This window comes from Haemaphysalis longicornis, unplaced genomic scaffold (assembly GCF_048455015.1).
Source record: "Haemaphysalis longicornis isolate Haplotype H1 unplaced genomic scaffold, Haemaphysalis longicornis Haplotype H1 scaffold_6, whole genome shotgun sequence".
NCBI lineage: Eukaryota > Metazoa > Arthropoda > Arachnida > Ixodida > Ixodidae > Haemaphysalis > Haemaphysalis longicornis.
The window spans coordinates 153894954-153909063 of NW_027526407.1; the positions used below are offsets into that span (position 1 = coordinate 153894954).

General features: G+C 47.4%; 3 protein-coding genes across 3 annotated transcripts; 2 read left to right on the forward strand and 1 right to left on the reverse strand.

Annotated features, from left to right (window-relative positions):
* Window positions 1-4331: 4331 nt before the first annotated feature.
* LOC144143314 (uncharacterized) lies at window positions 4332-6658 on the forward strand. Its single transcript, XM_077675083.1, has 5 exons — window positions 4332-4806; window positions 5009-5172; window positions 5509-5638; window positions 6206-6349; window positions 6629-6658. Exons 1-5 carry the CDS (start codon window positions 4723-4725, stop codon window positions 6656-6658), a joined length of 552 nt encoding a protein of 183 aa, XP_077531209.1. The 5' UTR covers window positions 4332-4722.
* Window positions 6659-7080: 422 nt separating this feature from the next.
* On the forward strand, window positions 7081-11037 carry LOC144141215 (uncharacterized). Its single transcript, XM_077672777.1, has 3 exons — window positions 7081-7370; window positions 8751-9188; window positions 10900-11037. Exons 1-2 carry the CDS (start codon window positions 7081-7083, stop codon window positions 9184-9186), a joined length of 726 nt encoding a protein of 241 aa, XP_077528903.1. The 3' UTR covers window positions 9187-9188; window positions 10900-11037.
* LOC144141214 (uncharacterized) lies at window positions 9658-12713 on the reverse strand. Its single transcript, XM_077672776.1, has 2 exons — window positions 12293-12713; window positions 9658-11209 (listed from the first exon to the last, which is right to left on the reverse strand). Exons 1-2 carry the CDS (start codon window positions 12706-12708, stop codon window positions 10687-10689), a joined length of 939 nt encoding a protein of 312 aa, XP_077528902.1. The 5' UTR covers window positions 12709-12713; the 3' UTR covers window positions 9658-10686.
* Window positions 12714-14110: the final 1397 nt, after the last annotated feature.

The window sequence follows — 14110 nt, forward strand, 5'->3', positions numbered from 1 at the left end:
TGTCGGGCGTTGCCCTGTAATCTCTTGTTCCTGTAATAAACATATATCGTTAAAAACGTAGTCGAGCATCTCCGTTGTGATTTCATTCACCCCAGCAATATCGGCACACGTGAAAACTCATGGCGCGGCCACTCTGCTAAAACATAAAGAACTGTTGCCTCGCGCCCTTCTTCATTGGTTTTTGTTAGCGGAAGCAATTATCCAGGGGAGGGGCATGTGACACTACGTAAACTTCTAAAGTTGGGTATGGGCTACAATGGCATGAGCGCTTTTTGCAGCGATCTACGCTTGGCTCCGCCCGTTATGGGTACGAATAAAACTCCTATTATTAGTATTCAGCTCTTCTTAAATACACTGAGGGCTACGTAAACTTATTTGACGCTTCTAAGTTTGGGAATGGGCTACATCGACATCAGCACTTCTTTTCAGCGCTCCGCGCCTGGATCCGCGCAATCAGAGTAGGAATAAAACTATTAATAATAGTATTCATTCCTACCACTTTAAATTACCTCCACTTGTTTCAATGAGTATGGTTTCCACGCCAGCCTTAATGCTGGGTTATCTCGATACGTGTGCTTTGAAGAGAAAGGCACTTACGTACGAGATCGATTAGCGTGAGGCCGGGAAAATGGCGTGGCAGTTTACATTTTCCTTCTGTAACTATGATCTTTGTGCCTTCGGCTTTGGTGAGCGACACTGTGACTGCATGGGAGCCTGATAGCCGAAGCGGAACTCACACGTTTGTTGTGGTCATTTTGTCAAGAGTCAAAGTTATTCGACACCCAACAGCCCAAGCTACAAATCATCCCCCCTCCCGTTCCCATTTAACATCTGCGTGGAATAAAGGCTGGCACCCGTAGTTAAAAATGTGGCAGTGTTAAAGACAGCCTGTGTTTTTAACGCTTGAGTATTCTTTACCGGGTACCTAAAAAATCGTGTAATGTCTTGCGAAGAAACCAAAAACGCGCGACCTAAAACAGGGGTGCATAAGCCCGAGTCCTCTAGCACAAACCCATTTCTGACATGCTGGAAGCAGTTTGGATCTGGATATGTGTGTGCAAAACTAAACAGCAAAATCATCCAGCCCTCCTTTTAACGACGGTGATAGTTGAACGCGAAGCATTCTTCGTGCAGAATCGAATGGGAAGTGGTCAAAGTCAAAGACGCTGCGGTCAAAAGACCAAACTTCGTGCGGCTGAAATTCAAATCTCAGCTAGTGAAAGTTTAAATCCGAAAGGCAACTAAGGAAACCCACACGAGAAAGCTTTGCGATAACCCATCATCGTCCTTAGACGGAGGAGAGCATAATTTTTCTAGCCCAGGGGGCACCTTGTAAATCGACCGCAGCATTCAGTAGTGAAACTGAGTACAGTTTCTCGGCACGCTCCTGTCTCTCGTCCTTCAACCACGCAGGCATTTGTCTTTGAAAATTCATTGACCAACTAGCCAACAACCATTGCAATTCTCCAACTAGCCAACAACCATTGCAATTTTGCATGACAAGCAATAGTGTTTTACACACTACCATGCGGTATTTATTCTATAAACGATTCCGGATGGCTGTACTAAGCGAATTTATGCAAAGTAAAACACGTTTCTACCGCAGTAAATAAAGTTACCGAAGCGTCGTTAATCACAATATCTGTTTTGAGATAAATATTTGCCTTTTTCTTGTGCACGACGTCGTTTCGTCATCAACTGCCAAAGATCAGCGCCGCACACACCGGCTGCGCGCAACGGGTCAAGTGCACACAGCGGCTTTGTAGGAGCAGTTAGCTGCAATATATGCCTCGATACGCCCAACTGCATGCAGGCATAAAAAAATTTCCGAAGGAACGGACTTGTACTTCCAGCTTGACTTCCAGCTTGGCGCATTGAGCATCATCGGCTACTTGTAATTACTGAGTATGGCCGTAAATCACACACATGGCATGCCTCGTAAAGGTCGCCTCCACGCTCAAGATTTACCGATCTGAAAAAAAGTCATTGTGCTTATCTACGCTTTACAAACCGCACCGCAGCAGAACGACAGAAAGGCATGCACTACAACGCTGAGCTGACCGCTACCGGAATTTCACGGACGAGCGGTTCGTCACGGGCGGCGCTGTTCGCTGAAGCGGCGGTGGTGCCGTACAACGGCCGCCAGGTCCCTATACCGGTTAACCTTGAAGGGCGTTGACAATCTAGTCTAAGGCTTAGTTTAAAGTAATATTGCGTGCGGTCTCATGTTGTTACTCGGTATGAAGAGTGTAGTTTCTGAGTGGTGTCATTTCCAGCAGCTTTGCTGGGCATCCAATTGCTGGGCATCCAGATGAGCCTGATCCACCTAAGGCGAATTTTAAACACAGGCGGACGTTTGTTGCTGGAACTAAACGAAACGCCTTGAAAGCTATTACATGATATATTTTACGTGTTATCTAGGCGTAGTTTGTGGCCACAAGTAATTAAAGATTATGCCGTGATTTCGAGCAATTTTGGGGGGTAAGTTTGGATTTGGCTCATATTGAATTGAACCTTCAAGTTGATGCAGAATTCTTATGAAAATTTTATTTTCACTTTCAAGCATCGTGCGATTGAGTTTTGGAGGAAAAGACATTAAATATACATAACAGGGCTTGAAGAACTGCAGAACTATGCATAGAAAGAATGTGACTCCTCTTAGCGCATTTAGCAGCGAATTTCGTATTCTTCCCTAGCATAATTTTCTTCGGCACTCCTAAAGGCACTCACGAAGGCCGCTCGTATCTTCTTCTTCACCTTTTTAATGAAGTTGTTCGTACTCTCAGATGGGGGGCGGCGGGGGGGGGCGGGTGGGGGGGAGTTGCGAGGGCTTGTAAGCGGTGGTTATTTAGTTAAGAGTGGGTACGGCGTGATCGACGGCAACATGGCTAAGCCACTCTTCTGTTTCGTGCAGAGCTTCATGCTCTGTGTGACCAGCATCTTCCCACAGTCTAAATCAGCCGGAAACCCGCTGTTTTTGCACCAACTGCGTTACATCGACGAACCCTCACGACAGTCTACTGCGCAGACGCCGGGCATTATCACCCCGCCAATACTGCCGGGCGGCGCTGGAGGTGTGACGTCAGCAGTCCCGTTCCTACATAAGGCGCTCGTGCCGAACTTCGCCTTCAGTGGGTACGGGCGGATCGACGGCAACATGTCTAAGCCACTCTTCTGTTTCGCGCAAGTTAGTTGTGTCTATAGCTCCTTTAAAAGCGACTGTCGTTATTTGGTGATTCTGCCGTGCCCACGGAAGTGTTGTGAGATTGCCTTGAATTATTATTATGTAGTGACGTGGAACTTAATCCCGGCCCGACTACCGAGGAATTGTTGGCTATACCTTTATAAGGGCAAAATCTTCTACGCAGCGAAGTAGCAGACCCGAAAAACAAAACTGAAGGAATGATAACCGACATTACATGTAGGGTTGCTGAAATAGAAAAACATGTGGCGGAACGGAGCGCGAAAACTGCTAGGTTAGATGACCTTGACAACCTCGTGAAAATGCACAAAAAATATATTGACTTCCAGGCTAGAAAATGAACTGATCTTTAGGATCGAGGAAGGCGTTTCAATTTTATTGTTTTTGGTATCCCGGAGGATGAACGCGAAACCGACTCAGAACTTAGGAAAAAATTCCCCCGCATTTCCCCGAGGGGGAGAATGTGAAAGTGCGAATGCACGGTTGTCGGCCCGCTTGCGGCGCTTGCGCTCGGCCCCCGCAGCCCACCGCCTCGCCGCCTTCTCTTCCATCGGGTTTGTAGTATCACGTGTACACCACGCAGTTATCAAGCCGCTATAACGTCGCTGAGTCGCAAACGCACGCCGCTGACGACGTAGTTTGAATGCGTTAAAGATATAAGGCGCGTCACTAACACTGATATCAGCGTCGCGTCCGTGGCTTGGTCGGTAGAGCGTCGCGCTGCGGCCGCAAAGTCCTCGGATCGGAACCTGGCGCCGGATGCTGTTTCTTTTTTAAATATAGAGGAGCACTGCGGACGCCGCCGCCACCGCCGCCGGCGGTGGATGGTTTGGGGTCGCTTATAAAGTGCATTCGCACTTAAAAAGCTCCCACCTCCCCTCGCGGGAACCCCTGTGGAGATGCGACGCATAGGGGGTTCCCGTTGCAGCGTTGGACAGCGGAGGAGCGGCGCTGGAACGATGGAGCGGAGCGGCGCAGGCACCGCGTTTTATAGCGAGCATAAAGGCCCAACCACATGCAGCGTATTTTCGGCGTCGCGCGAGCGTCAGCGTCGTTCGGCGTCAACGTGCGCGCCCGCGGGAGAGGGCGAGTAACCGAATGGGACCGGCTAAATCACGCGCCGGCGTGCGCGCTCGACGCTGCGTCTGTGTGTGTTGCCAGACTTGCTTGCCTAGCTCTGTGCCAACATAAACAAGTTGTGCAGAGTTTTTTGTAATTAGGCTTTAAAGTAAACGTTTATTTTTGTTTATAAATGCACTGAAGTGACTTTAACGTTGCTAAACCGCATCCAACTGCGTTTTTTAAATGCTGAAGAAAAACTGCCGGCTGCATCAAGCCGACGAAGGCCTTTCGTTCGAGCAACAGTGTGCCGCCATATTCGCGCGCAATTGCGAGGTTCGTCTGCCGCCGTTCTGCGTTCTGTTTGTGCGACCGCTCCACTTCCAGAGCCATGAACGAGTACCAGGTCATGGTTCTGCAGAAACATGTATTGGTGCTGGAGGCACTGAGGAGGCGACAAAATGAAAAAAAAAAAAAAACAACGGCGGCTGTGGGTGCGGCAAGTGTTCCAGTTCCGCAAACAGGAAGGCTTATATTACACTGCAGTAAGTAACTGGATTCTCTGTCTGTTTGTACCGCTTTTAATGAATGGTAGAGGTAGATCGCACATTGCATGCGTGCACAATTGCGTCGCTTCATGCTAGCGAGAGCGATCATAATGAGCAAGCAGTAGCTCCTCCTTTCGGAAGTCTCGCCACAGTTCGTGATGTTGCCTCTCTCACTACTAATTTTTCCCGTTATTTGCAGATGCAGCGCATGCGGGATGGGGACCACGCCTTTTTTTTTAAATATTTTAGAATGACGCCGAGGAACTTCGACCTCTTGCTGTCGTACGTGGAGACCGACCTGACGCGGCAGTACGTCGTCCGGGAGCCTCTCGAGCCAGGCGAAAGGCTTGCAATTGCCTTGAGGTTGGTTGAGATTTCCGCTCACATTTATTTCATCTCAAGAACGTTACTTAAAAGCGTTGCGGTTCGCTTGGCTGCAGCAATTTTTTCATTGCGACCAGCGTCATGATTTGCATTGCATACCAACAACGTAGCAGTGTGTTTTACCATGCAAGCTGTTCTGCACGTCATATTTATGTTTTTCGTGGTTAAATTGCACGTAATGATGCGATTATAGCTCACAAGAACTGCAGTCAAGAAGGCAAGGGCGATAACAATCCATTCTCTGAGGCAGCGTTTGCTTGGCAGCAAGTGGTAGTGGCAGTTACAAGGCACCTGCGTTTTCTGTTCTTGTTGCAGCTACCTTGCCTCGGGGCAGGACATCAAAGACGTGGCCCTCGCCTACCGCGTTGGCATCGAGACGGCCCGGATGGCCGTTCACGACACGTGCCGAGCCATCTGGGCACACTTAAAAGACAAGTACATGAAGGTGCGACCCCACATGAGATCACTGTGTTCCAGGGAATGCACTGTAATGGCAGTCACAGGGAAACAGTTGGACTGGTTTTGAAAGCGAAGGTTATGATTGGGGAGGATGTATTTTTGCATGAATGGAAAATGGAATACAACCCATGCAGGTCATATCAAACGTCCCGTTTTTCACATGCTGAAGCTGCACCTGGGCTATGAAGCATGGTGCAGTGGGAATCTGCAAACCACTTACACTACCTAAGGATATTGACATCCACCAAAAACCCATGTAGATGGCCTTCAGGTGTTGGAGAACCCACTTTTAGTACAATTTCAAGCAGGCAAGCAGATTGTAATCAAAAGCTACACCCACGATTTGGGTTCCAATAATGAAACCTAAGGAAGGTGTGAGATAGTTGGGGCATTTCTTATTCCACACTATTAGTTATTGCTGATGAAGATTCACCACCAGGTATGATTGTTTTTTAAACACAGCAGTCAATCAGGTCCATGTGATACGACAATTTGCTGTGCCCATGCTTCACCTGTTAATAAGTAGTGACGACTCGTGTTAATGTAATTTCAGGTGCCAACGACGGAAGATTGGGCCGCAATTGCTGACGGCTACAGCCGCCGATGGCAGTTCCCCAACTGCCTGGGAGCCGTCGACGGCAAGCACGTGGCTATCACTGCGCCACCAAAATCAGGCAGCTTGTTCTACAACTACAAGGTGAACTTATCTGCTTTATGCATGTTTTATCAGCACAAACTTGTGATAAGCTTTATGATACTAAACTCCAAAACTGCAGAGTGCTTTGGGTTGCAATATTTCTCTTGCAACCTCTTATTACGGTTCACTACTCTGTTTCCTTTTTAACTACAAAACAAGTTTAAATTATGTCTAAAAAACTGTGTACAAGTACACTCAAACGTTGTACGTAGAGGGTGGACCATGACGCCCTTTCTTGTTGGCTTCTAATGCTTTTTGTAAAAGCAAAAATGGCAACAGGCTGTCAGGAAGGTGGTGACGCTCAAGTAAAATTGTACCCAAGCTCACTTTGGGAGCTTTGCAACATACCCTTCAATGTTGTGAATAAATAAAAAGAAAAACAGCAAAGAAAAATGTCAGCCTAAATTATTTAATTCCCAGCAAACAAGCATCGCTGCCTGTCAAACAGAAGCCGAGGGGGGTTAAGACACGTGATGCTTTAGTTATTCAAGAGTAGTTAAATAAAAAGTTATTCACCTTTTACTGTGCACCTAGAGCTCCATCAAGTTGTGTCTTTTAATACTTAAACATATCAAAATTGTGTAAAACATTTGAGCTGTGATCTTCGCAGCAAACAGCCTTCTCCCCTACCATGCCATCCCTCCCATCATATTGCCTTAGCTCACTTACGTCTTTAAAAACTATAAAATGACAATGTTTTTTTTTTTCAGCACACGTTTTCTATAGTTCTGATGGCCGTTGTGGACAGCGCCTACAAGTATGTCCTCATTGATGTTGGTGCGGAGGGCCGCAGAAGCGATGGCGGCGTCTTCAAAAACTCGGACTTTGGCCAGGCCCTCCATGAGGAGAAGTTGGGCATACCTGCCTTGGGGCAGCTGCCCAATGCAGCTACTGCGCCCTACGTGTTTGTCGGAGACGAGGCTTTCCAACTGAGGAAAGATTTCATGCGCCCATTCCCGGGCAAGCAATTGCAGCGACGAGACGAGAGACGAATCTTCAATTATCGCCTCAGCCGTGCACGGTATGGTACACAAAAACTGACAAACAACCACATGCTCCCCCCCCCCTTCCCCCCCACCTCTCCTTATCATAAGATCAAATCTAAATAATTTTGCGGCTTCATGCGTTGAAGCTACTGGAAGAATGGAAGAATGCGCCTTTCTTTACTTTGTTAGTTTGTAGACTGTATCTAGCTCCGAGTCAAGGTCGCTTCACGCAAGCGCTGCACAAGCGCACATGCCATAAGCACAAACTGCTTGCGGGCAGTGGGCACAGGCCAGAATCAACAGACACTTGGCCTTGTGTGAACGCGCTTTTTATGATACAGGCATGAGTGAGGCAAGCTCCAAATATAGGGGAAAAGCGCATGGCATGCATTTGAGCGTCTGCGAGGATGCGGAGGGCGTTCGTTCACTGCGTTGGCCTCGGCTAGTGATTGCTACGATTCCAAGCCGCCCTGGGAGGATTATCTTAGGCATTTTACAGCCGAAAACATGGCAGAAGAGCTGTACGACGATTACTGAAATATCGAGAATGCCCATCCAACGATGCCGTCTGATGTCAAGCATGTTGTTTTACAAAACCGAAAGCGAAACTTGTTTGAATGCTAACCTTGGACATCGTCCAATCACCTGCGTCTCTTCCCGTCGTCACAGCCTTTAGTTGGTGCAGCCGCCGCAAACCGCGCATGGTAGTTTTTCTTCTTTCACGCTCTGTAAAATACTTACCGACTTGTCAACCGGATAAGCGATGAAAAGTTTGCTTTTTAAATGTTTTCATATATAATCGTTGCGAAAAAAATATCAAAATCAAAATTTTTGTCAAAATGATAAAAAGGGAGTTGTGTACAACAACCAACCGCTAGTGGAAAAAAATTAGAATATGTATTTTGTAGGGACAACGGTCCGCAGCTGAGTATGGTAGCGCCATCTGGGACGACTGGAAGTTCATGTGAATACTCACTCTTGTGACTTCATGGCAGACGTCACCAAAACACACGATTTGGCAGGAGAATCACAATTTCAACCTAAAATGATTCATTTCTCTAAATACGGCATCGTTTACTTGTCAGTGAATACGGACAAGCACTGGGGGCACTGTAAAGCGCGGAACCTTTCGAATAAAACAAACTTGTATTTTGTCTGCATGGCCGCTTTAAAGTTGAAGTGTGCCGAACATTGGTTAAAACGTCTTAAACGTTGATGACAAAGCTTCTTTTTCGTATTCTATAAAGCAAATATTCAGTTAGTGCTGGGTGCCCACTAAAACTTCATTGCTTGCGCGTGCCATATTCTAGCCATGCAGCAAGTGTCCTTAATAAACTGAAACACTTCATTAGAGAATTCTTATTTCTAAGTAAACCTAATTTGTTTTCATTGGCACGTGTTGTCCTTGTTTGCAGGAGGTGTGTGGAAAATGCCTTCGGCATTACCGCAGCTCGATGGCGCATCCTGCTCCGCACCATCCCCTTGCGCCCCAAGAATGTTGACTTCATCATCAAGGCAGCCTGCATCCTGCACAACTTCCTCACTGTCGAGAACACGCACTCACAAGCGTACATGGACAGTGAAGATAGGTTTGGCAACATTGTTGCAGGACGCTGGCGCCAAAACCTTCAGGGGGTGCAAGGGAATGATGCCATGCAGCACTTCTTCCCCCTGGAGTCGACGCACTCAAGGAACTTCGCCAGTGATGCTGCAGAAGTTCGGAATCTGTTTGCATCCTACTTCTGCAGCGCTGCTGGTGAGGTTCCTTGGCAGTGGGCTCAGCTGGGAGTCTCCCGGGAGAAAGCCATGGGAAGCCTGCAAACACAGCTGCTGCAGCCACTCCACCGATAAAGGTGAATGCCTTCACCACCACATAATCTGTACTGCTAATGAGGAAAGTGCACTGAGCTTTCTTTGAGCACTCCAGGATAATTCACATGGGCACCCTGTTGTATGCTCTAGAAATCCCAGCAGCACATTTTCCATAGGCGGCTCTAGTTTTCATACACGCCATATAGTAGCAGAGTAAAACGCACTGCATTGGGGTCAAACACACAGTCCAGGTACTGCGCGTGAATTGAATGTGATGCTTACAACAGGCTGGAGGCAAAAGATCGCATTTTATTTTTGTGCTTCCGCCTCACAGTGTGAGCAGTTACGTCGTCACAACGCATGTGTTCGAAACAGATTTCTGGATTGTGTTAGAGTCGAATGAATGTCACAGACCCCTCCCCTGGATAATTGCGTCTGCTTGCAAATACCAAAGGCGCGAGACAACTGTTATTTATATTTTAGTAGGGTGGCCGGCTCGTGAGTTTTCACGTGTGCCGAGATTGCTGGGGTGAATGAAATCACAACGGAGATGCTCGACTGCGTTTTTACTATATAAAAAAATACTACACGAACAAAAGATTACAGGGAAACGCCCAAAACAAGAAAAAGAAGCCTTCACACTGCCATCGGCCTTGTGCGCGCAGGCACTAATCGACCGTACACTAAGCGCACGCGCGCGCTAACTAGATAGTAACACAACAAAGGACAACCAAATACACAAGGTGGCCACTACGGAGGCACTCGATCCACCGTGGCCTACGCCTTAACCTTCGACCTCGAAAACATAACACAGGCAGCTGTACGCGACACGCGAAACACTCTAGAGGCAACACTTGTTACACCTCAGTAACGCAACTACAAAAAAAAATACTAACAAGTTCGCAACTCGCATAACACTCTATGGGACAAACATCCTTAACCCCCGACAACAGCATTCACTATAAGAAACATCTAACAGCTCTGCAAGCTGTACACAACACTCGAAATGTCCTCAAAATCATTACCCTCACCAACAACACTACTACAAACAAGACACCAAAAAAAAACCAACTCTCAGCTCTTTAGCTACAAGTGACGCTAGAAAAAGAAAAACCCGGAAGGATGCGGATATCTTAATCCGAGGCAACAAACAAAATACGGCGCGAGGGGCGTTGCAAACAAAAGTCTCTACGAGGCATGGAGAACACGCCGGTTCATCGACGGAAAGTCACGACGAGGTGGAGCCGACCTCGCCGGTCATTAAACTATTTAAACTATATTCTTCGCGTTGCAGGCCGCTCATATTTCAGCCAGGGTATTCTGTTGAGTGAAGGAAGCGAACTGTGCAATAATATTAACGCCGAAAATTGGTGTCAGTGCTCCTTTAAGAGATAAAACAATCGTGCAGGGAAGGCACAGGATAATTGAATAAAAGGAAACGAAATCGGCAAAGCAAGTGATGTGATAGGTATAGCAGAAGCAGTGTAATAAACTAAAGGGGGAAAAAAGCAATACTGTTATTTCAGGAAGTCATTTCAGTTAGGTCATGTAGTCTTTCACTGCCTGCATAACCTTCATGCGCATCTCCAGTTTTACATCGTCGTGAACTTTTCGCATGGAGCTTACTAATGACATGGCGAAGTATTCATCGCTGTCCAGTGGCTTCCATGCTGCCAGTTTTTCTGAAATGTCATTTATGTGGGTGTAAAGAGGGTCATCTGTGTCTTTTCTTTTTTTCGACGGTCTCCTCAGGGCGGACCCACCACATGACGACTGCACACTCGGGCATGACGGCGACGGCACACTCGAGCATGAAGGCGATGGCACACTTGAGCATGGCACACTGCCTGAAGAAAATGCATCGCCAGACAGAGCACCGCCGTCCTCATCTGACAACAGAGACACAGTCTCTAAGTCCTCATAGTTCACTATGTTCTCCAGGATCTCCATCGGTGTTTCGGCACGGGCTGCTGCGTGTGGGGGTGGCACTGCTGGTGGTAGTGACCCTGCTGGTGGAGGTGGCATTGCTTCTGACGCTGCCTTCGTCATGTTGCCAGATGTCCTGTGATTGTGTGCAAGCGTACACATGTAAATATCCACTGTACTTTTTTTAATGTTTCCTGTATATTTAATAAACTCCTTTTACCTGCACATGGTGTACACATCTAAAAATGGACTGTACTTTATAATTTTTGAACACATGTTCAACACACTTCGGCACCTGGTGCTGCTTTTGTACGTTTTTTATAATGGTGGTAAACCAGTTGACGTGCCCCACCACTGATATTACGTGCACTACATAATCCTTGGGACAACACTGCTCATGGTTGGATGGGTGCATCTATCTAACAATAGAATATTTTTTTAACTGTAAACAAAAACTCTTCCAAAAACTGCAAACCACCTCTTCAACTCTATCACCAATGGTAAATTTTAAAGCACCTGTAATGCAGCCCCTAAGTGATCGAAATTTTATATTAACAGCACGCATTGTACTTCACAAAGGCCAGCAAGTCTGGCGTGTGGTGCACATTATTTGAAAACGTAGGTTCCTGCCAGTTTCTCAACATAAATATGGATGCAAAGAGTGTTGAAAATGCAAAGCTCCCTTCCCTTGCCTGCATCACTGGTGAAAAACAATGCACACCATATGAAGTGCCCTTCAAGAACCAATACTACGCCAGAATTGGTATCATTCATATTTGTACTTACAAGTAAGTGAATAGCCATCGCACTTTCCTTTTGCCAACTACACAAACTAAATGCTTGCAGTTACCACGTAGTACATAACTGCTGAAGGCACGTTTTAATCCCACACACATAGCAACTTCGCATTTCCAAACCATTCAAGCACATTGAATGAAATTTGTGCCTTCCTTCACCCCCCCTCCTCCGCACACACATACACAGCGGAAGTTTTGCAGGTACACAAGTTCAATAAAGGGGAATATAAACACGCACTTCCGTCAATGGCAATATAAAATTAGGAAGGCGCATCGAGACAATCTCGCTAGGGCTACACATGGCTCGCTTAATTGAAGTTTTTTAAACGAAAATGAGAGGACAACGCGTGCACCCAGCAGCATTTACACGCTTGTAATACATGGTGCATGAGCAAGTTCGCGGAAATGAAACAACCACGTACGGTCTTGCTTCCATGGTGTCCTTGAGGAATTCCAGCTGCTCGTAGTGGGGCCAGGTGATCACCGGCATATCCTCCGCGCTTGCGCCGCTTCTTTCGGCGTCCAGCATGAGGTTGAAGAGACGCCGGTACTTGTCGCGCAGCGACTTCCATTTTCTCTGCACCGTTTCTGCGGCACAAACACACGAAAACAATGACGACTTTTTGCAATAACTATGCGCACAGGCTGCAGCGCAGGTGACAAGTGCCTTACCTCCGTCCGCAACACCAGGCGCCACGGCTGCTGCCACTTCGTCCCACAACGCCTGTTTGCGGTGTTTGTTTTTGTTGTCTCTATGTTTAGCCTGCCATAGAGCGGGGCGGGCAGCGACTGCACTTATTAGTGCCTCAGCGTTGATTTTCGGCATGTCGGCCGCCATTAAAACTGCGAGATGGACTGGCACAACCGGAAACTGGCACCAGCGCCGCTTCCGGCGCTCGCGCCGAGATCTGCCGAGCGTAGATATCGGCGTCGCCGGAGCGTCAGCCCGCGTCGCCATGCATTTTGGCGCGCGCGCTGACGCTCGTCGACGCCAAACGACGCTGACGCTGGCACGATGCCGAAAATACGCTGCATGTGGTTGGGCCTTAACGGTGAGGGGACGCGCCGGCGCCAGTGCGTCTGCCGCGGCTATGACGCAGCGCAATCCAACACAATCCACTTTAATCCAATCCAATCCAAACCCAAGCCAAGCCAAGCTATACCTTTATAAGGGCAAAATCTTCTACGCAGCGAAGTAGCAGACCTGAAAAACAAAACTGAAGGAATGATAACCGACATTACATGTAGGGTGTCTGAAATAGAAGAACATGTGGCGGAACGGAGCGCGAAAACTACTAGGTTAGATGACCTTGACAACCTCGTGAAAATGCACAATCCAATGCCCCTCGCGAGAGAGTGTCCGCTATCGGAGAGGAGAGGGGGTGAGCGGCGGAGAGCGGCGGAGAGCGCAGCTGGCGCGGCGAGGAGAATGGGGGAGGGCGGACGCCGACCACAACGCCGACGACGCCGGATGCAGGGACAAGGCGAGTGAATGAGATGCAGTCGCATCTAAAAGATTATTTCTAAAGTTTTTAAAGACAAACTGGGCGTGCAATGCAAATCTATCGCCAGAATTCACAGACTTGGCAGACCAGGACCTAAACGCCCGGTTATCTTGTATTTTCAGGAATTCGCTGATTAACAAGCAGTTCTTAAAAATTGCGGCAAGCTAAAGGGCACTATATAAAGTGAAATTACACAATGATTATTCAAAACAAACAGTAAGGCGGCGAAAGTTGCTTTGGGATAGCGCGAAAGCCGATAAAGCGGAGGGTAAAAGGCTTTTTTGTTCAGGACAAGTTACGTATTGACGATGATATGTATTATTTGAGTGATGCGACGAACACGCGTGAAATAATAAAAAGCCTTCGAAGTAATCCAGAGCTAGTTAGGGACGGTACCGATAGCACGGTTACCCAGATCCAGCAAAACGAGTCATGAACTGCTACCCAAAAACAGGTTAGACTTATCGACATTAAGGCTCGCAGCATTGTCAACAAAATCGACCAACTTGAAGCGCTACTCTTGACCCACAACCCGCACATTGTTGTAATAACAGAAACTTGGCTACATGGTGAAATTCGTGATGAAGATTTGGTTCCCCCTGCTTACAAAATTTTTCGAAAGGGCAGGTCAACCAGGAAGGTGGAGTTGCCGTCGTAATTAAAAGTAGCATTCAAGCCACCTGTTTGCCCGAAGTAGCGGACAATGAATGTGTATGTCTTAGGCTTTCAATATTT